This window comes from Rattus rattus, chromosome 3, assembly GCF_011064425.1.
Source record: "Rattus rattus isolate New Zealand chromosome 3, Rrattus_CSIRO_v1, whole genome shotgun sequence".
Classification (NCBI taxonomy): Eukaryota; Metazoa; Chordata; class Mammalia; order Rodentia; family Muridae; genus Rattus; species Rattus rattus.
In genome coordinates, this window is record NC_046156.1 from 117,927,830 (window position 1) to 117,951,561 (window position 23,732).

General features: G+C 41.2%; 1 protein-coding gene across 1 annotated transcript in view; it reads left to right on the plus strand.

The window, feature by feature from the left end:
- The window catches only part of LOC116895900 (ankyrin repeat domain-containing protein 26-like), a 37,866-nt gene extending 26,147 nt beyond the window's left edge, over window positions 1–11,719 (plus strand). Inside the window, exons 5-10 of the mRNA XM_032896985.1 lie at window positions 2,961–3,031; window positions 3,361–3,454; window positions 7,717–8,007; window positions 9,082–9,296; window positions 10,830–11,052; window positions 11,612–11,719. Coding sequence (XP_032752876.1) covers window positions 2,961–3,031; window positions 3,361–3,454; window positions 7,717–8,007; window positions 9,082–9,296; window positions 10,830–11,052; window positions 11,612–11,719 — 1,002 coding nt within the window. The remainder of the gene's footprint in view (window positions 1–2,960; window positions 3,032–3,360; window positions 3,455–7,716; window positions 8,008–9,081; window positions 9,297–10,829; window positions 11,053–11,611) is intronic.
- Window positions 11,720–23,732: the final 12,013 nt, after the last annotated feature.

Consider the following 23,732-nt stretch of genomic DNA (forward strand, 5'->3'; position numbering starts at 1 on the left):
GAGATGGAAATGTAGTTTTGAAATTCACCACTACACTCAGTGAAAATATGCTAACAAAAAAAGAAAGAAAAAGACTAAAATGGCATTTTCATACCATAGCAATGATTTACTTAAGAAACTGACATAATAAGGCTTTCATCTTAAATATGTTAAGAAATTAAATATAAGATTAATAGCACTCACATTAACACTGAAGAATTGTTTGGCGTTTCTCTCGCTATGCATAAAGAACAAGACTTGCCGTCATTCATTCTGCAGTCGGAGCTGGAAGTGTAGTAATTTACCAACTGAAGTGCTGTGGAGACAGCGTTTCTCGTGTGCCGTCATTCCACATGATCCCCAGTATTCAGAGTACATGCTAAAGCATCCCAGCAGGAGCGGTGACTGGGAATGGACTGATTCGGGGGTAATCTCGATTTCACATTACAGTCCAGCACTTTCAGCCCACTGGTTCTTGACCACCTCTGACGACCACGCCACTTGCATATGCATACTACTCAGTCCAAGAGCAAACAGTTGCTTTATGCACACCACCACTGACCACCAAGGAGTCCGAGAACCAGTGGGTTGTGAATAATGACTAGCAGACAGAAGTACCATTGGTTAGTGATAGCATGGCTTCATGGGGCATTAAGAAATTAATGGCATATACATCCACCAAACTAGATAAGATGGATGAAGCAAAGAAGTGCAGGCTGACAGGAACCGGATGTAGATCTCTCCTGAGAGACACAGCCAGAATACAGGAAATACATAGGCGAATGCCATCATTAAACCACTGAACTGTGAACGGGACCCCATTGAAGGAATCAGAGAAAGGACTGGAAGAGCTTGAAGGGGCTCGAGACCCCATATGTACAACAATGCCAAGCAACCAGAGCTTCCAGGGACTAAGCCACTACCCAAAGACTATACATGGACTGACCCTGGTAGCATTGGATATCCTAGTAAGAGCACCAGTGGAAGGGGAAGACCTTGGTCCTGCTAAGACTGAACCCGCAGTGAACGTGATTGTTGGGGGAAGGGCGGTAATGGGGGGAGGATGGGGAGGGGAAGCCCATATAGAAGGGGAGGGGGAGGGGCTAGGGGGATGTTGGCCCGGAAACCAGGAAGGGGAATAACAATTGAAATGTAAATAAGAAATACTCAAGTTAATAAAGATAAAAAAAAAAAAAAGAAATTAATGGTGAGCATGAAGCTCACCATTTGTTGCAATCTCAGAGGAAAGAATGCCTCAGTCCACATCACAGAGACTATTTCTTCCACTGGCATGCGCTTACCTGGATCAGATTTCAATAAAACATAAAGCATACTAATAATGCTGACAGTGGTATGAACCTAGTATGTTCTTTATGCATGCACTGTAATTCAGCTTTACCAATCTCCCAATAAAACATATAACATTGTCAACCCCAGTTTACAGAGAAGAAGTAGGCATCGCAAGGATGACTTGTTTGGGACCACATAGCCAGTAACCCTTGAGTCTGGACTCAGATGCAGCCTTTAGACTGCGAATGACTGCCATCATTGAAATAGCAGCAGCTGTTTATACGCACGAAGGTGATCTTTGGAATGCAGCAATTTAAATGTTCACCGTGGGGGATGTCTTGTTTCCCTCCATTGTACCAATTTTTGTTGGTTTTAGTGTTATTATGGCTCGAATGGAAAATGCCTCTCGTGTGTAGTTCTTGGTCTGTCATGATGAGCTTGGAACATTGAAGAAGCAAGGCTTAGATGGAAGGAGCAGGTTCCGGGAGGGAGGTCTTGAGGCACTCAGGCTGGCCCAGAGTCACACATGACTCTGCTTCCTGATTTCAGACACATAGTAGCTGTGCGGCAGATTCTTGCTCCCATGGATTGAACCCCAGCTGCCATGCCTTCCCCACCACAAAACAGAAATAAAATGCATTCCTCTTCTCCCGAGTTTTATATCTTGGCAGGTTTTATATCACAGCAAAGAGGAAAGAAACTAACTGAAAACCGGCACTAAAATGTGGGGCTTTTGCTGTAAGAAACCTAATGATGTGGTTTATGGGCCTTTGGAACGAGTTTGCTTGAGGAATATGGGGGAATTTGTAGCTTGGGGCTGAAGAATCCTCAGAATGTTTTAAGTGGCTTCTTTTTGCAGTAGAAGATGGCAGTAACGCAGAGAGGTACAACCAGGTGTAAGAGATTGTGGTGTGCTCAGCCCAAAATGGGACATCTATTTCATACTTCCTCTCCAAAGGTTCAGAAGTCATTGCAGAAAAGGGACAGAAAGATTGTAAGAGCCGAGATAATTGGAACCTAGAGCAGGGCAGTATTTACCAGAAATGACAGGGTCACTGCAAGTGTGAACTCACAAGGTGGTGACTGCAAGCTCAAGGCCTGCACAAGATCTAGCCCAAGGTCCGCTATGGAAAGATGAAATGTTAGCATTTCCCTCAGCTACAGGGCCAGCCAGGATGTGAGCCAGCTACCCCAGTCCCCTCCCCCCACAGCCACCCCCAGCACCGCGTGCCTTATACACCATGATGGAACATATTCCTCAAACCATGAGTGAGCCAAAAGGAATTCTCCTCATTATTTCTGTATTCTCTTACAGTGGCACAGAAGGTAACTAATACAATATTTAAATTAAAAACAAAATCTTTTTCAGTCCCAGTGCAAGTATCTTACAGAGAGAGTTCTAGGATAACCAGGGCTACACAGAAAAACCCCATCTCAAAACAACAAACTTTGTAAAGGACTACTGGTGTTATTTAGGCTTTGCGAATTATAAAATTGGTGGGGTTTGTTGTGAGGAATACTTTTGGATGTGCCTATAATAATTTAGCTAATTTTGCAGGTGTAACAACAACAAAAAGTAAATATGCATAGTCTTTAGTGACGGTTACTGTATCCACTGATACTTTAGCAGGAAACCTGGAAGGGCACACGCACAGCAGATTGTTAGTAAAGGATTGTTTCCTTTGTCTTAGTTACAAGAAGCACTGGAGCAACACAGACAGCCCACCCAATGCGCTAAGAAGATGCAGGACTGCATACAAAAGTACAAGGCTGCATGCAAAATGACTTGAGTATTTACAAAGCAAATAAGTAGTGTGGTATGGGAATTATACCAGTCATGACAGTTTATGAGATTTATTCTTGATTTACTTGAAACACACAATTTGGCCTGGGGGTACAGTTTAGTAGTATAACAATTTTTGCAAATCTTACATGTTTGCTTAATTATTCATAAAATAAAGCTAGAAAATGATACATTTATTATTTTACTTTTTATCAGAATTTATATATTATTTAAGATCTTTGTTGATAAATTGCATGATGTTTTAAAATTGGTGTGTGAGTGTAACTATTTTAAAATGTGCATTATAGACTTGGACTTGAAAATCACATGTTAAAAGCTACAGCAAGAAAGCAAGCAGAGAAAATTGAACAGTTAAAGAAAAATCTACTCAGTGAATTTTTGGTAAGTTATTCTCTTATTTTTTGTAATAACGAAAAGAAAGTTTTACTTCTCTAATATTAGGAATGTTGTTTGCCTGAGCTCCAACAGTGAGTTCAGTGATCCGACAAGGAGATGTAGACTCAGTGACTAATGGAACACACTTACACACACACACACACACACACTCTCTCTCTCTCTCTCTCTCTCTCTCACTCACACACTCTCTCACACACACACTCACACACACACACACACACACACACACACACACACACACACAAAGTGGGTGAAATAAGGCAACAGCGACTTAGTTTTTCTTTCACAGCTTTTAGTCCCCAGCAAAATGTTCCAAGCAGTACCACAGTTACAATGTGGCTATATTCTATTTTTCTTTTCTTTTTTTAACCTCAGTGAGCCCCTCCCTCAACTATCAAGAATGTACCTTTCTGAACTTTACACTTCCCAGCAAGATTCTTCCTAGCAAAGCAACTAACAAAAACATCTTAACAACTTTAACGACAGCCTACATCTCTAAATTCTCTCTAAGGATAGTGGCTGAGTCATTAATCTGTTCCAGCAGCAGTACTGTAAAGATCACTCACTGTTATTGTAAGCACCAATGACACTGGGCAGCAAGGGGCGGGAACCCCCTTAGAATTTTCCCACAGCTCACAGCTTATGAGGGACATGAAGACCAAGCAGGCACAAGCAGAGAGATGCTGCATCATCTAAGGTCGTCAGGACTTGTGGTCCTCGGGCCCTGCCTCTCCCAGGCACACCCACAGGGCGTCATGCTAACCTGTGGGCTGTCCTCCGTGAACTCCAGAGCTCTGTGCTATCCCTCTTGCATGACTCTTGACAATTTTAGGTAGTAGGACCTTTTTATTGGTAAACATGTTCGTGTGCATATCAATACATTCCTTATATTAGTGACACAGGTAGTCCTAAAATCAATGATCTGGGTAGTAAATTTTAAACAAATGTTGTAAGAGTATAAAACCAATTTGTACGACCTACATTTTTAGCCAACCATCAACCAAAGAACATGTAGGTGTCTTCTGTGTTTTGACCTTTGTGAATAGTGCTGCTCTTAGTAGATTGTTTAGTTATTGTAAATAATGTGTGAACTTTAGGTACAATGTACAATAAGAATACATTTTTTATTAAGTAGCTGTTGTTGCTATTACTATTATGATTTCTGTGGCATGGAGATTATACCTGGGACCTTACAGGTACAAAGCAAGCGTCCCAGCACTGAGCCACACACCAAGCCTGAACGGTGCATCTAAGTATGTGTCTGACTCTCTGGGTTTTAGAACAACCTTTAATATGATAATAAAGTAGTTATTTGATCTAGAATTTGGGATATCTATTTTTTTCTAAGACTTTTTCAGCAAGATTTGATAATGAATTTCTTATAACTTACATATCTTATCAGGAATAAGTCATTATATAAGCATTTTCTCCCAGAGGACAGTGGTTTGATCTTCAGATTTTAGAAAAGAATTTCCTACACTCATCTGTGATCATTAGGCAAACACTTAACTGTCCAACCTCAGGGGAAGAAAGATGCTGTTCATTATGTCAATATAATCATGTATATTAAAGTTCTGTTCCCTAAGGAGACCTGGACTCTGTCATTCGTGCTTTTTTCTGTAGAACTTAAGACCCTAAGCCTGCAATATGGACACTATAAATTGGAACGAAGTCTTTTGCTCCCACTATGGTGCTTTTAGGTCACAGTTACTTTTGTGGGAATTGATAGAATCCTTGCACACAAGATGCCCTAAGGACCATGACAATCATTAGAGGACAATATAGGAATTTGTAACTGAGGAAAGTGAGTCATGGGAGGCACATCTATCCTTGGCCTCATCCCCGTTTCTCTGCTCCATGGCTGCCATGAAGTGAGATGCCTCTTCTGTAACACACTTCTGCCACCATGGCATTCTGCCTCACTTAGGCCTAAAAGATGGGGTCCAGTCATTAAGGACTGACACCTTTCAAATCACGATCCAAAATAAATCTATGTTTCTTTTTCTCCCAACTAATTAAACAAGGGCAGGGAAACCTGACCAATAGGGTGTCAGTGCTAAGAAGCAGAGTAATCACTGTGTCAAAAATCAAACCGTGTGCTTCTTAGGCCCTTGTGAAGAATTTGGGAATGATTTTTAAAATCAGCATATAGAATGCTTTTAAGAGAACTTTTGTGTGGGAGCCGAGAAGACCAGACTGTGGAGAGCGCATGAGGTTCCAGATAGGAACAAGGATTGCATTGTGGGTTAGACCAGAGGCCATCCATGTTGTACTTTTGCAAAGAACATGCTCTCATTTTCCATTTGCCATACAACTACCTGGAGCCAAGTTTAAAGTGGTTAAGCCATTTAACTAGTGGAAGAAGGATTCCTAGGTAGCCTGACATTCAGGCTGCAGTATCTCCATTGATACCTGCTTTTGGCCAGTTGTTTACTAAGGATTAGAAGCAAAAAGATTATTGGAAAAAATATTAAAACTTATAGTTTGGTCAGTTATGCCTGTATAAAAGCTGGGGTTAAGGAAGGCACTGTTTCTGCAGAGATAAGCACCATTTAAAAGGAACCACAGAGCAGCCACAGTGGCACACATCTTCAATGCAAGCACTCAGGAGGCAGAGCCAGGCAGATCTCTATGAGTGCAAGGCTAGCCTGCTCTACACAGTGAGAGAAGGCTACTTAGTGAGACCATCTCAAATATATATGAGTCCCTCTCAAATAAAAGAGTAATTTCATTTAAAGAGACTTAAAAAGTGAGAACAATTGGACACATTTCTGACACAGACTGCATAAGAGGTTGTTTCCCAGAATTCCTTGTACATTGCTCAGTTCACAGCTAAGAGTTTACTTGCATCTCAGAATCAAACAATTCAACAAAATGATTAGATCATAGAGGCACTAAAGTCAACAAAAAATGCACTCAAGAATTCATAGCTGAATATGGTATATGGATGTGGGGCCTATAAGTCACCAGGAATACACCTTTGAAACATAAATCTATCCTTGAAAAATAAAACTACTAACCGTTATGTTGAATGGTCTATCTTTTGGTTGGAAAAGACAGATTTTCTTACTATATTTTGAATACACATAATTTAAAAATTTATTGAACATGAGTTAGCTGAGAACAACTACCAATATCATCCAGAAATGTATTAATGAATCAGAAAGATGAAAGTCCAATAATAGTACCCCAAGCCTACTGAATTTATTGAAAGCAATGAGGATTTTTCCACAAACTCTAAAAAATTAGGAATGTTAACTAAAATCATTGGCTACTTTGCACTCCTACCCAAAGGCTGAAAGTGTCTGACATGTTCCAGTTGTTTTGTTTCGTTAAACGACGCCGCCTCACATTCAGTAACGTCATCTTACCCCCCCCCACTCAATAACATCATCTCTCCCCCGTTAGAAACATAATCTTTATATCTATGTCACTTTGAAGTCATCAAAGTTCACTTTCTCAAAGCCAGCATTTTTTTTTTTTATAATCGATGTCTACTTAAATGAGGCGTAGTGTGGCCAGCTTACTTAGCATCAAATTCAGTGACTTGAAACGAGGCACTAAAATAATCTACAAGCTTGTTCATACACATGTTTGGTAAAAGAATCTGACTAGGCCTTTGGCAGGGTTGCTTACATTAGGATTCACTGTGTGGCTTTCACTGCCTTACAGTTATAATATCATGCTACTGAATTTAAGTCATTTGTATTCACAAATAAATATCAATCATATCTCTCAACCTTCGTCATGGGAGATATCGCTTCTTTCTGAGAACCATTACATCTTAGAATTCAATTCAAATATCAAACATTTGCAGTTCAGGAAAAGGATTATTTCCATTAGAATCTTTAGTTATAAGATTAACTATTATTATTATTCTTTTGCATGCCTTATTTTCCTTTTCCTGGGAGCCAATTATTTGTAGGGTCTATATAATGCTAATGATATCTTCATGTCTTCTTTTAAAGTGAAGATAGATACTGTTAGAGGCCTTCTTCTAAGGGGTGACTTCATGTTAAGACAAAACTATAGAAAAATAACACTTATGTAACAAAGGTAATGAGTATGCTCTGCGACTCTTGGTGATTTTTTCTTGTTGACTTTCTGAGTAATTAATAACATTGTAAGTATCAAGTAGACACGATACTTTGCAACTAAAATTGTGTCAGATTTTGTTACTTGTATTCCGTTAGACTATTGTCAACTCACTTTCCTCAGTACCAAGGTGTATTGTTTTATGTCTACAGAGTGATGATCTTACTGCAAAACTGGAAACTGCAACGTCCAAATGTCTACATCTCTATAAGCAAAATCAGCTGCTTCAGCGGGAGTTACTCTCTATGAAAATGATACAAAGGAAATATGAAAAATTAAAGAAGCATAAAAAGAAGTTAGAACAAGAAATAGTTAACCTCAGAAGTCACATGGAACAGCATATGATAGAGTGTGGTCAAATAGAACAATATAAGTGGGAAATCGAAGAGAAGACAAAGCAGGATTTGGTGGAAAAATTAAAACAAGTCAACCTATTCTTGCAGGTTAATTATATGCAATATGTCTTCATTCTTTTCACTGCAAATAATATTCGGTGTGTGCACATTTTATGCATGCTTCTACTTCTCATGTTGCAAGCTGCTTTATAAATTTTTAAGGAATGGCGGGAAAAGCCAGAGGTTCAGGAGGAGCAGATTGAAACAGAGTCTTCTGGACAGGACAAACCCACAGTTTTCATAAACTCACAGCAGGTGTGATAGCCAGCAGGAGGCCTGGGCAAGAACAAATCAGTCCACATTTTAACTGTGTGGGAGGAGCTTCATGCCCCTCCTGCTAACTAAGGAGCCATGGACAGTTGATGGTGTCTAGGGAGGGGAGAGTTGTTCTTTGTGAATGCAGCCCCCAGTAAGTCAACCATGTTCAGTGGATGGCCCCACAGGCAGGAGTGTATGATCAGCACAAATTGAAACATTATGTTTTTAAATGACAATGGGAAATTGTAGGAGGAGTTGAAAGGAGCAGAAGGGATAGACGATCAAAATTCTAGGAAACTCTCAAAGAATAAAAAAGTATTTTATTAGAAATTTTGGAAGGAAAGTGATGCACGTTTTCCCTTGAAGTAGTTCTGTCCGTGTATGTAAACTGATCATGCAAAACTGTTGTTCTTAGAGAATCATTTGATGTTTTACACTAGCGGACATAAAACCTGACTTAAGAAAAGGAGAAACTATGGGAAAAAAATCACACTTTGAATTCAAGCTACCTTGGTCAATTTATTAAATTTTGAGTTGGTATTATTTTGTGACTTGTCAGATTGCGTGAGTATGAACATGGAATAATATTGATCTGAGGCCACAGTTCTTTGGTAGGACATGTGCTAAGCACATGTATTCAAGTCTCAGCACCACAAAAAGTTATAAAGGTAACAAATAAGAATGATTCCACTTTCAAATTCAAGTTTGACATAACTCAAATTAATGAAAAATATTTGGAATTTAGCATTGTTTTACATATTTAAATGCATCTGTTAAATAACTGGTCGAAACAAAAGGAAATGGGTCACGATAACTCCTGGAGCTACAGTTATTTTTAATCTGTCTGCATTCAATTTGCTGTAGGCACAAGCAGCGTATGAGGACAAGCTAGAGAAGCTAAGACACAAACAGAACGCTTCGGTGCGAACTCAGATGGAGCACAGAATAAGGGACCTGGAGTCTGAATTCTCTAAGATGAAAAGCCAAGTTGACTGTAATCAAATAGAAATGGAAAACTACAAACAGCTCTACCTAGAAGAAGTGAAAATTAGAAAATCATTGTCAAATAAATTAAGCAAGTAAGTCACAACTCACAGAAGATAAATTAAGCTCAGGATTCTGTCCCTAGAACACAATTTTTGGTAAAATGGGTTATAGCAATTGGAGTGGAAATCAACTGTAGGATGTAAATTTGTAGGCTGGCGCTGATGCCCCGTCAGAGTTCCGTGTGCAATGCCCACACCATGTCCCACAAAGTTACGAAGGAAAAGAGAATAAAATTTTAGAAAAAAAGATCAACGACATAACTGATCTGAAGGGGTTGGAGGGATGGCCCCAATGTCTAAGAGTGCATGCTGTTGGGCCTCCGAGTCCAGTTCCCAGCCTCCGCATCAGTCAGGCCACAGCGCCTGTAATTCCAGCTCCGGGGGAGCCAGTGCTTCAAGCTCTGCCAGCACCTGCGGTTATGTGAGCATGCGCACAGTCGTCCTTTTAAAAACATTAATAGCTTCGTCCATGTCAACTTATATCTCCTTTTCTTTCTATATAGCTTTTTTATCCTTCCTCATGCTATCCTATAGTTAACCTGGCATATTGCTAAGGCTCTGTATTTCATATCCCCTCATTACCAAATTTCTGCTTATCACCCTCTCAGAAAGAAACATTGAAAGGTTGGAAAACTACAGCTTGAGCCCGTGGGTCATGGGATACTGTTACTGTTGCAGTGGGCACATCCTTGTCACTGGCAAATTAACTCTCCTAGCTTATGTTTGTTACCACTGAGGGTCCCTAGACACAAACTCTCCTGTAGAGTTCTCTACTGTGCCTTAAAGCATAGCTTTGTCCCAGGAAAACACTAGCGTAAGACTAGAGGAAAGTGTACTTTGGGACATGGTAAGACACAGTTTCCTACTCAGGACTGAGTAGAAGACAGGAAGGGTGGAGGCCACCTATAACATATTGGCAAATGAGTAACGGCCACGTTGTCCTCAGAGGTGCTTTGGCTGTTTGAGATCACTGACTGGACCACCTTGTTCTCTTCCAGAAGTTATTCCTCTGGGTTATTTTTCAGTGCCGCGTGCTTAATTTCTTCCGGGAAATGGGTGAAACCCACATGTGGTAAAAATGTCTTTAAGGCAAAGGGTTTTTTTATTATTATTATTCTTATACTGATTTACTCAACTCATTTATATCTCACTTCTTCTCTCATCTCTCAACCTTCTCACAAAGCAGAATGGTGGTTAAGCCAGATGAGCTAACACACGTGTCTTTCCACGGTTACCCTTTTCATGCATTTCTAAGACATCCGGGATCTTAGGCATAGGACTTTTCCAGAAGTCTGCAGTATAAGTGTTGAGCCACGTGTCATCGACAGACATCTCTCTCCTCCACAGGGGTTGAACTGCTTGCTTGTTGTTCTCCTAGGTATACAAGCATGTCCTGCTTTAGAACAGTTTTTACACTGTACTTAGATGCACTGTATATGCCCTGACACAATTCAAGTTCTAAGATCCTATCAATGGGGAGTGCCGTTAACTCTTTTTAAATGTAGGTTATTTAGGATCAGCTCGGGAACACAAGGCATGGAGAATTTATCTTTGCACTCTTCTCAGAACAGATGAAAGACTGGCAGAGGTCAAGACCAAACTTCTCCTAGAGAGAAAGCAGAACAGAGCTTCACAGTACAGCATGGTCGACATAAGACCTGTCCTGGAGTCCACCTGTCCAAGAGACAGTAATAGATTTTTCACTCCAAGAAGCTTCTCTAGAGAAAACATGCTTCCTACATCAAACCTCTGGCTTTCAGTTGAGACCATGGAAAACTGTAAGACCAAGGTTAGTTTTATCTTCCTTATGTTCCTTTGGATTCCATGCCTGGTGTAGCTCTTGTTGATTTCGTGCACTACCAAGTTATTTGGTTGCCTTGCACAAAATGAGTGAACATTATAACAATGCATGCTCGTGAAGAAAGAAAATAGAAATTCTATAATTTTCAAGATTTCCAAAATTCTCGTTGGCAAGCAACGCTCGTTTGTTGACTTGCTGTTTCAGATGGAACTGACTGGGACTGCAGAAAACTGAAGGGTTGAGAAATGCTTTGGCTTTCCTTGCAAGGAATTTAGTTTGTGCTTCTAGATTAGTTTTAAGATGTTTTTTCGTAGTTGAGTGAAGAATATCGTTAGAATTTTAATGCAATTGATTTGACTCAAGGTTTGCTCTCCAGACCATGGACAAATTCACAATGTTAACTCTGGTGTCCTGTTAGCATGATGGCATCTCTCCGTCTTCTGTTGCCCTCGTCAGTTGTGTGTTCTTCTGCTTTAAACTGTTCATGGTAAACTCTCCAGCATCCTGTTCCTTACCTACTCAACTTTGTGTGTGCCTCCCCTTCAAGTCCACTTTCAGTGCCCATGTATCCATGAATGCAGAGTATAAGGAGTGGATCGGTGGCGTTGATCTGAAAGAAAACCGTCTTTCTCTCAACAGCCATCGGTTACAATAGTTCCTCTCACGGGGGCGGGGGGATGGGGGAGCTTCACTCCCGGCTGATTCTTCTCTCCCTTGGCTATGCTTATTCCTTAATTTTTTTGTGAGATTATCTAAGTGATACTTTTTCCTGATTTCTTTCTTGGAAGCTCTTTGGTTAGTTCTTGGAGAACTTCTTATGAGTTTTTATCATATTCGCCCCACCCTCCAACTTCTCCCAGGTCCTCTGCCCTCTTCCTTACCCACTCAACTTTGTGGGCACCTCTCCTTTTACTCAACCATCAAGCCCAGTTTTGGTGCCCATGAGTTGGTGAGTGTGGAATGTGTGGAATCCATCCGTGGCAACACTCTGAAGGAAAACGATCTCTCTTACAGCAGCTATCAATTACAATAGGTTCTTTGATAGGACTGAACTTCAGGTCCGTCTCCAGCTGCCATGCTGATATTTCTTCTGACTTGAGTTTGCACCAGGCTTTGTGCTGCCATAGCCGCTGTCAGTCCATACGTGCAGCTGGCTGCTTTGCGTGGAAAACACTGATTCTTTGTATTCATTCGTCTCTTGCTTTTACATTCTTTATGCCCCTTCTGCAATGACCCCTTAGGATGCCACATCAATGTGCCGCCCAGGGCTGAGCTTTCTGCTGGCTCTCACTCCCTGAACTGTGGCCAGTTGTGAGTCTCCGTGTTCATCCCCACCTATAGCAAACAGAAAGCTTCCCCTGAGGGTCGATTTGATGCGTTAATCTTTGGATATAATGGTAAGTCATTAGAAGTCAGTTTAACATGGTGTCCATTTACCAGATGAATAATGGTAGGTTCTCCCTGAGACCCAGGACCTGTCTAGCCACAGGTTCTTGGTCCAGTAATGGTGGCAGGAATTGGTTTTATCTTGTCCAACAGTACCTTTTTAAATCAAAAAGACAGTTGTTGGTTACTCCGATGGTGTTTATGACACTATCGCACCATCTAACACTATCTTGCCGGGTCAATTGCTATCACACACCACGGGGTTTCTCAGCCAGGTAGAATTGATGACTTCCTCCTCTGGTAGCACACGTAGCATGCTCCAGCACTATGCAAGCTAGCCAGTATGAATACATTTTACAGGTCAGGACTAGTTTGATTTCTCCATGTCCTATGATTCATGTATGTGGTGCCTTCAGGGATAGGATCTTGACATCTAGTTCTGTGGAGAACCAAGAACATTGGCAAAGACCTGTTGTGTTCTAATGGCAGCTTGTCAATGACAGATCACACCAGGCCAGCATGGTTCCATGGGGGAGATTTATTGGCAGAGGAAAGATGAAGGGGTGATGAAGAAGGAGGAGGAAAGAGAGAGAGAAGTAGAGGATGGCCATGAGCACATTGTGTGGGGGGTGAGAAGAGAAGGGAGAAGGGGCAACGGGACAGAGTGGGAGCAAGAGAAAGAGGAGGGGGCAAACAGCCCCTATTATAGCGAGTCAGGCATCCCTGGCTGTTTCAGGGCTGTTGCCCCTAACTGTGGGGGTGGAGCTTAGACAAAATGCTAACACCTGTAATGTTGACCCTAATGGCTAACAACTTCTATAGAAGTAACCCATATCCATGACTGGGTTTTTATTTGTTAGACTGTGGTGCCTAGTAGGGTCATTGTTGCCATGTTATGGAGTAACTACAAGTATCCCTGTAGTGGTACATAGTGCTGTGAGTAACTATCCAAGAATTGTAGAGCTGGGCCATGTGGTAGATGGTTTTCAGCTTTTCGAACAAACCCACTTTAATTTCTATACTGATTGCACCACTTTGCAATTCAACAACAGCGAATACGTGTATCCATTTCCCTACATCCATGCCACCATTTGTTAACACTGGTTTCTGCATTCTTAGCCATTCTTGTCGGGATAAAATTAAAATAATGAATGTATTTTTAATTTACATTTCCCTGATGGGTAAAGATGATGAACATCTTAGAAGTTTTTCACGATCATTTGTGTTGCATCTTTGGAGAAGCTGGCATATAATTTTCTCTTTTGGTTTAGTCTTTGCCTAGTTTTGGTAACAGTGTGATGGAAATGTTTATTTACTATTTTGTGGGATGATTTGAGGAACATTGGTGTTAATGCTTCTTTGAAAGCACAGGGACACAGCAGAAGATGGTAGGCAGGGTAGCCGGAGCCGTAAGTGGAGAGTTCACAGCAGAGAGAGTGAACTAGGAAGGGTAAGAGTCTTTGGAGCTTCAAGGTCACCTCCAGTAACAAACTTTCTCAGCAAGGCCATACCTCCTAAGCCTCCCTAAACCATGCCATCAAATGGGGACTAAGCATTCACTTGTCCAAGACTATGGGGAGGGGGCGTCTAATTCAAACCATCACAGGGTGTAATAGTAGCACTTATGTCCTGAGAGCAACCAATGCCCATCTGATTGGACTTTAAGGCCCACTAAATAGGAGAGAAATCAATATGGCAGCAGAAACGTAACCACAGTTGGTGAAGCCAAGGACCCTACCGGAGAACCTGCTACTACCACTTTGCTATACCTTCTAACTGCATTCTAAAAACTTACACCTCTCCCCATGTTAAAACAAACTTGTTTTTAAAGTAGACAGAGACCTGACAGATACTCACCACCATCTTTTCGTCCACTCTTCTGTGAGGTTCCCTGAGGTTTGGATGGTAGAGACTGTGTTGTAGGTCAGCTCTTCTCTGTTTTACCAGTGTCTTACCTAAAGGGAATGTTTTCCTTTGGCTTTTTATAACACTTTTAAGATAAATGAGTGGGCAGATGCATACTATAATTAAAAAATTTTAAAGATAACGTTTTACTGTATAATCCAATGACCATGTAGCCCAGGGTGGTCTGGGATTCATGGCTTTCTCTTGCATCAGCCCCCTTTAAGCAGGGATTTCAGGCATATGCTATCACACTGCGCTAAGACCATGTTTTTTTTGTTTTGTTTTTTGTTTTTTTTTTTTTTTATTATTAACTTGGGTATTTCTTATTTACATTTGAATGTATTATTCCCTTTCCCGGTTTCTGGGCCAACATCCCCCTAACCCTTCCCTCTCCCCTTCTGTGTGGGCTTCTCTTCCCCATCCTCCCCCCATTACTACCCTTCCTCCAACAATCACGTTCACTGGGGGTTCAGTCTTAACAGGACCCAGGGCTTCCCCTTCCACTGGTGCTCTTACTAGGATATTCATTGCTACCTATGAGGTCAGAGTCCAGGGTCAGTCCATGTATAGTCTTTAGGTAGTGGCTTAGTCCCTGGAAGCTCTGGTTTCTTGGCATTTTTGTTCATATGGGGTCTCGAACCCCTTCAAGCTCTTTCAGTCCTTTCTCTGATTCCTTCAACGGGGGTCCTGTTCTCAGTTCAGTGGTTTGCTGCTGGCATTCGCCTATGTATTTCCTGTATTCTGGCTGTGTCTCTCAGGAGAGATCTACATCTGGTTCCTGTCAGCCTGCACTTCTTTGCTTCATCCATCTTGTCTAATTGGGTGGCTGTATATGTATGGGCAACATGTGGGGCAGGCTCTGAATGGGTGTTCCTTCTGCCTCTGTTTTAATCTTTGCCTCCCTATTCCCTGCCAAGGGTATTCTTGTTCCCCTTTTAAAGAAGGAGTGAATCATTCGCATTTTGATCATCCGTCTTGAGTTTCATGTGTTCTGTGCATCTAGGGTAATTCAAGCATTTGGGCTAATAGCCACTTATCAATGAGTGCATACCATGTGTGTTTTTCTGTGATTGGATTACCTCACTCAGGATGATATTTTCCAGTTGCGACCATTTGCCTACGAATTTCATAAAGTCATTGTTTTTGATAGCTGAGTAATATTCCATTGTGTAGATGTACCACATTTCTGTATCCATTCCTCTGGGTTCTTTCCAGCTTCTGGCTATTATAAATAAGGCTGCTATGAACATAGTGGAACACAGTCTTTTTTATATGTTGGGGCATCTTTTGGGTATATGCCCAGGAGAGGTATAGCTGGGTCCTCAGGTAGTTCAATGTCCAATTTTCTGAGGAACCTTCAGACTGATTTCCAGAATGGTTTTACCAGTCTGCAATCCCACCAGCAATGGAGGAGTGTTCCTCTTTCTCCACATCCTCACCAGCATTTGCTGTCACCTGAGTTTTTGATCTTAGCCATTCTCACTGGTGGGAGGTAGAATCTCAGGGTTGTTTTGATTTGCATTTCCCTGATGACTAAAGATGTTGAACATTTCTTTAGGTGTTTCTCAGCCATTCGGCATTCCTCAGCTGTGAATTCTTTGTTTAGCTCTGAACCCCATTTTTTAATAGGGTTATTTGTCTCCCTGCGGTCTAACTTTTTGAGTTCTTTGTATATTTTGGATATAAGGCCTCTATCTGTTGTACGATTGGTAAAGATCTTTTCCCAATCTGTTGGTTGCCGTTTTGTCCTGACCACAGTGTCCTTTGCCTTACAGAAGCTTTGTAGTTTTATGAGATCCCATTTGTCGATTCTTGATCTTAGAACATAAGCCATTGGTGTTTTGTTCAGGAAATTTTTTCCAGTGCCCATGTGTTCAAGATGCTTCTCCACTTTTTTCTTCTATTAGTTTGAGTGTATCTGGTTTGATGTGGAGGTCCTTGATCCACTTGGACTTAAGCTTTGTACAGGGTGATAAGCATGGATCGATCTGCATTCTTCTACATGTTGACCTCCAGTTGAACCAGCACCATTTGTTGAAAATGCTATTTTTTTCCATTGGATGGTTTTGGCTCCTTTGTCAAAAATCAAGTGCCCATAGGTGTGTGAGTTCATTTCTGGGTCTTCAATTCTATTCCATTGGTCTATCTGTCTGTCTCTGTACCAATACCATGCAGTTTTTATAATACCATGTTTTAATGGTAAATAATACTCATCATAATGTCTCACCTAGATGGCCATCAGGTAGTGCAAGGATAATACATATGTGATGTATTTCCACAACATTAATCAGCTACTAAGAAAAAGAGCTATGAAAAATAAATAAATCAGCTATTTAAAATGACAGCAATTTACTCATATATGAATTAATTCATATATTATAAATAATATCTAACTGATTTCAGGTGCTTCAGGAGTGGGAACGAAGTATAACCAGAGAATTAAGGCAAGGTAAGTGTCACATTTTATTTGTTGAGTTTGGGTTGATAACTGATTCCTGAAATAAAGTATGAACCTCTAATAGTTTCACCTTCATTGGTAGTTTCTAGGTTACTATTTGTTCTTAGGAAACCAAGTGGAAGGCGGGAAGACTCAAGCATCCTTAGTGAAGTGTGCGTTTACACACCATTTATTCCTGTCCTTAGAACTTCTGATCCTTTCTACCTTATCTGGCTCACCGCTTTCTTCACTTCTGCAATCCTTATGAAACTATCGGCCTGCACACTGAAGCTATCCTCAAAGACAATGCCATAGCTTCTAAAAACCCTAGGGGCCCCAGGCAACTAAGGGGTTCTGAGAGCTGGATAAATACTGTCCCCTGAGCACACCGGATGGTTATCCCGTACCAAGTGGTCAGCCCTGCTGACCACATGTACACATGTACTTCGGCAGTACAGAGACGGAGCAGGGTGGGCCATGCATTTAGTAATACGTACATGTATGTGTGTGTAACAAGAATTCATGACAAAGAAGCCGTGGATCTGGAAAAGGGTTGAGGAGGGGTTTCTGAGGGGACTGAAGAGAAGAAAGGGAGGAGCCATGATACAACTATATTACAATCTCAAAACATAAAAAATTAAATATGAAAATGTAATGACATGCTGGCCTTCTCAGCTTATGACCAAGAAACCGAGGTTTATTTACTAAAGCTTGCCAACAACAATGAAAAAAGCCGGGAAACAGACCGGATAAACAGTTCTCTGCACCCAAATCCCGTGGGAGGGAGAGCTAAACCTTCAGAGAGGCAGACACGCCTGCGAAACCAGAAGAGACTGCTCTCTGCACACATTACTGATTCCAGAGGAAAACACGGAGACCATCTGGAACCCTGGTGCACTGGAGGCTCCCGGAAGAGGGCGGAGATCTTCCTGGTCGCTGCCACCGCGGAGAGCCCGTGGGCAGAACCCCATGAGCCGAACTTGAGCCTCGGGACCACAGGTAAGACTAACTTATCTGCTGCAAGTGACTTGCCTGGTGGAATCGGGACAAACAGAGGCAGAATTCCTCTAGGACCGGGCACGTCCTGTGTTTACCGGAAGTCCCACACCCGCGGATCCCGGCCCGCAGCAGCTCTCTGCTCCCAGAACCCGTGGGAGAGATACCTTACCGCCTGGTCAGGTGGGCACTCCTGAGGCTGCAGAGCGGAAGAGACCACCAACACTGCCCACCCCTGCCCACATCCCTGACCCAAGAGGAAACTGTACAAGGCCTCTGGGTTCCTGTGGGGGAGGGCCCAGGGCAGCAGGAGCCCTGCCTGAGACACCGCGGAACCTGAAGGAAACAGACCGGATAAACAGTTCTCTGCACCCAAATCCCGTGGGAGGAGAGCTAAACCTTCAGAGAGGCAGACACGCCTGCGAAACCAGAAGAGACTGCTCTCTGCACACATTACTGATTCAGAGGAAAGCACCAGAATCCATCTGAAACACTGGTACACTGAGGCTCCCGGAAGAGGCGCAGAGATCTTCCTGGTTGCTGCCACAGCATGGAGAGCCCGTGGGCAGCACCCCGCAGCGAACTTGAGCCTCGGGACCACAGGTAAGACCAACTTTTCTGCTGCAAGTGACCTGCCTGGTGAACTCAAGGCACAGGTCCACAGGAACAGCTGAAGACCTGTAGAAAGGAAAAACTACACACCCAAAAGCAGAACACTCTGTCCCCATAACTGACTGAAAGAGAGGAAAACAGGTCTACAGCACTCCTGACACACAGGCCTATAGGACAGTTTAGCCACTGTCAGAAATAGCAGAACAAAGTAACACTAGAGATAATTTGATGGCGAGAGGCAAGCGCAGGAACCCAAGCAACAGAAACCAAGACTACATGGCACCATCGGCGCCCAATTCTCCCATCAAAACAAACATGGAATATCCAAACACACCAGAAAAGCAAGATCTAGATTCAAAATCATATTTGACCATGATGCTGGAGAACTTCAAGAAAAACATGATGAACTCCCTTAGAACAAGTAGAAGCCTACAGAGAGGAATCATAAAAATGCCTGAAAGAATTCCAGGAAAACATAAATAAACAAGTAGAAGCCCATAGAGAGGAGACACAAAAATCCCTGAAAGAATTCCAGGAAAACACAATCAAACAGTGGAAGGAATTAAAAATGGAAATAGAAGCAATCAAGAAAGAACACATGGAAACAACCCTGGATATAGAAAACCAAAAGAAGAGACAAGGAGCTGTAGATACAAGCTTTACCAACAGAATACAAGAGATGGAAGAGAGAATCTCAGGAGCAGAAGATTCCATAGAAATCATTGACTCAACTGTCAAAGATAATGTAAAGCGGAAAAAGCTACTGGTCCAAAACATACAGGAAATCCAGGACTCAATGAGAAGATCAAACCTAAGGATAATAGGTATAGAAGAGAGTGAAGACTCCCAGCTCAAAGGACCAGTACATATCTTCAACAAAATCATAGAAGAAAACTTCCCTAACCTAAAAAAAGAGATACCCATAGGCATACAAGAAGCCTACAGAACTCCAAATAGATTGGACCAGAAAAGAAACACCTCCCGTCACATAATAGTCAAAACACCAAACGCACAAAACAAAGAAATAATATTAAAAGCAGTAAGGGAAAAAGACCAAGTAACATATAAAGGCAGACCTATCAGAATCACACCAGACTTTTCGCCAGAAACTATGAAAGTCAAAAGATCCTGGACTGATGTCATACAGACCCTAAGAGAACACAAATGCCAGCCCAGGCTACTGTATCCTGCAAAACTCTCAATTAACATAGATGGAGAAACCAAGATATTCCATGACAAAACCAAATTTACACAATATCTTTCTACAAATCCAGCACTACAAAGGATAATAAATGGTAAAGCCCAACATAAGGAGGCAAGCTATACCCAAGAAGAGGCAAGAAACTAATCGTCTTGGCAACAAAACAAAGAGAAGAAAAGCACACAAACATAACACATCCAAGTATGAATATAACAGGAAGCAATAATCACTATTCCTTAATATCTCTCAACATCAATGGCCTCAACTCCCCAATAAAAAGACATAGATTAACAAACTGGATACGCAACGAGGACCCTGCATTCTGCTGCCTACAGGAAACACACCTCAGAGACAAAGACAGACACTACCTCAGAGTGAAAGGCTGGAAAACAACTTTCCAGGCAAATGGTCGGAAGAAGCAAGCTGGAGTAGCCATTCTAATATCAAATAAAGTCAATTTTCAACTAAAAGTCATCAAAAAAGATAAGGAAGGACACTTTATATTTATCAAAGGAAAAATCCACCAAGATGAACTCTCAATCCTAAATATCTATGCCCCAAATACAAGGGCACCTACATACGTAAAAGAAACCTTACTAAAGCTCAAAACACACATTGCACCTCACACAATAATAGTAGGAGACTTCAACACCCCACTCTCATCAATGGACAGATCATGGAAACAGAAATTAAACAGAGACGTAGACAGACTAAGAGAAGTCATGAGCCAAATGGACTTAACGGATATTTATAGAACGTTCTACCCTAATGCAAAAGGATATACCTTCTTCTCAGCTCCTCATGGTACTTTCTCCAAAATTGACCATATAATTGGTCAAAAAACGGGCCTCAACAGGTACAGAAAGATAGAAATAATCCCATGCGTGCTATCGGACCACCACGGCCTAAAGCTGGTCTTCAATAAAAATAAGGGAAGAATGCCCACATATACGTGGAAATTGAACAATGCTCTACTCAATGATAACCTGGTCAAGGAAGAAATAAAGAAAGAAATTAAAAACTTTTTAGAATTTAATGAAAATGAAGGTACAACATACCCAAACTTATGGGACACGATGAAAGCTGTGCTAAGAGGAAAACTCATAGCGCTGAGTGCCTGCAGAAAGAAACAGGAAAGAGCATATGTCAGCAGCTTGACAGCACACCTAAAAGCTCTAGAACAAAAAGAAGCAAATACACCCAGGAGGAGTAGAAGGCAGGAAATAATCAAACTCAGAGCTGAAATCAACCAAGTAGAAACAAAAAGGACCATAGAAAGAATCAACAGAACCAAAAGTTGGTTCTTTGAGAAAATCAACAAGATAGATAAACCCTTAGCCAGACTAACGAGAGGACACAGAGAGTGTGTCCAAATTAACAAAATCAGAAATGAAAAGGAGACATAACTACAGATTCAGAGGAAATTCAAAAATCATCAGATCTTACTATAAAAGCCTATATTCAACAAAACTTGAAAATCTGCAGGAAATGGACAATTTCCTAGACAGATACCAGGTACCGAAGTTAAATCAGGAACAGATAAACCAGTTAAACAACCCATAACTCCTAAGGAAATAGAAGCAGTCATTAAAGGACTCCCAACCAAAAAGAGCCCAGGTCCAGACGGGTTTAGTGCAGAATTCTATCAGACCTTCATAGAAGACCTCATACCAATATTATCCAAACTATTCCACAAAAATTGAAACAGATGGAGCACTACGGACTCCTTCTATGAAACCACAATTACTCTTATACCTAAACCACACAAAGACCCAACAAAGAAAGAGAACTTCAGACCAATTTCCCTTATGAACATCGACTTAAAAAATACTCAACAAAATTCTGGCAAACCGAATCCAAGAGCACATCAAAACAATCATCCACCATGATCAAGTAGGCTTCATCCCAGGCATGCAGGGATGGTTTAATATACGGAAAACCATCAACGTGATCCATTATATAAACAAACTGAAAGAACAAAACCACATGATCATTTCATTAGATGCTGAGAAAGCATTTGACAAAATTCAACACCCCTTCATGATAAAAGTCCTGGAAAGAATAGGAATCCAAGGCCCATACCTAAACATAGTAAAAGCCATATACAGCAAACCAGTGGCTAACATTAAACTAAATGGAGAGAAACTTGAAGCAATCCCAGTAAAATCAGGGACTAGACAAGTTTGCTCTCTCTCTCCCTACTTATTCAATATAGTTCTTGAAGTTCTAGCCAGAGCAATCAGACAAAAAAAGGAGGTCAAGGGGATACAGATCGGAAAAGAAGAAGTCAAAATATCACTATTTGCAGATGATATGATAGTATATTTAAGTGATCCCAAAAGTTCCACCAGGGAACTACTAAAGCTGATAAACAACTTCAGCAAAGTGGCTGGGTATAAAATTAGCTCAAATAAATCAGTAGCCTTCCTCTACACAAAAAGAGAAACAAGCCGAGAGAAAGAAATTAGGGAAACGACACCCTTCATAATAGACCCAAATAATATAAAGTACCTCGGTGTGACTTTAACCAAGCAAGTAAAAGATTTGTACAACAAGAACTTCAAGACTCTGAAGAAAGAAATTGAAGAAGACCTCAGAAGATGGAAAGATCTCCCATGCTCATGGATTGGCAGGATTAATATAGTAAAAATGGCCATTTTACCAAAAGCGATCTACAGATTCAATGCAATCCCCATCAAAATACCAATCCAATTCTTCAAAGAGTTAGACAGAACAATTTGCAAATTCATCTGGAATAACAAAAAACCCAGGATAGCTAAAACTATCCTCAACCATAAAACGACTTCAGGGGGAATCGCTATCCCTGAACTCAAGCAGTATTACAGAGCAATAGTGATAAAAACTGCATGGTATTGGTACAGAGACAGACAGATAGACCAATGGAATAGAATTGAAGACCCAGAAATGAACTCACACACCTATGGTCACTTGATTTTTGACAAAGGAGTCAAAACCATCCAATGGAAAAAAAGATAGCATTTTCAGCAAATAGTGCTGGTTCAACTGGAGGTCAACATGTAGAAGAATGCAGATCGATCCATGCTTATCACCCTGTACAAAGCTTAAGTCCAAGTGGATCAAGGACCTCCACATCAAACCAGACACACTCAAACTAATAGAAGAAAAACTAGGGAAGCATCTGGAACACATGGGCACTGGAAAAAATTTCCTGAACAAAACACCAATGGCTTATGCTCTAAGATCAAGAATCGACAAATGGGATCTCATAAAACTACAAAGCTTCTGTAAGGCAAAGGACACTGTGGTCAGGACAAAACGGCAACCAACAGATTGGGAAAAGATCTTTACCAATCCTACAACAGATAGAGGCTTATATCCAAAATATACAAAGAACTCAAAAAAGTTAGACCACAGGGGAGACAAATAACCCTATTAAAAAATGGGGTTCAGAGCTAAACAAAAGAATTCACAGCTGAGGAATGCGAATGGCTGAGAAACACCTAAAAGAAATGTTCAACATCTTTAGTCATCAGGGAAATGCAAATCAAAACAACCCTGAGATTTCACCTCACACCAGTGAGAATGGCTAAGATCAAAAACTCAGGTGACAGCAAATGCTGGCGAGGATGCGGAGAAAGAGGAACACTCCTCCATTGTTGGTGGGGTTGCAGACTGGTAGAACCATTCTGGAAATCAGTCTGGAGGTTCCTCAGAAAATTGGACATTGAACTGCCTGAGGACCCAGCTATACCTCTCTTGGGCATATACCCAAAAGATGCCCCAACATATAAAAAAGACACGTGCTCCACTATGTTCATCGCAGCCTTATTTATAATAGCCAGAAGCTGGAAAGAACCCAGATGCCCTTCAACAGAGGAATGGATACAGAAAAATGTGGTACATCTACACAATGGAATATTACTCAGCTATCAAAAACAACGAGTTTATGAAATTCGTAGGCAAATGGTTGGAACTGGAAAATATCATCCTGAGTGAGCTAACCCAATCACAGAAAGACATACATGGTATGCACTCACTGATAAGTGGCTATTAGCCCAAATGCTTGAATTACCCTAGTTGCCTAGAACAAATGAAACTCAAGACGGATGATCAAAATGTGAAGGCTTCACTGCTTCTTTAAAAGGGGAA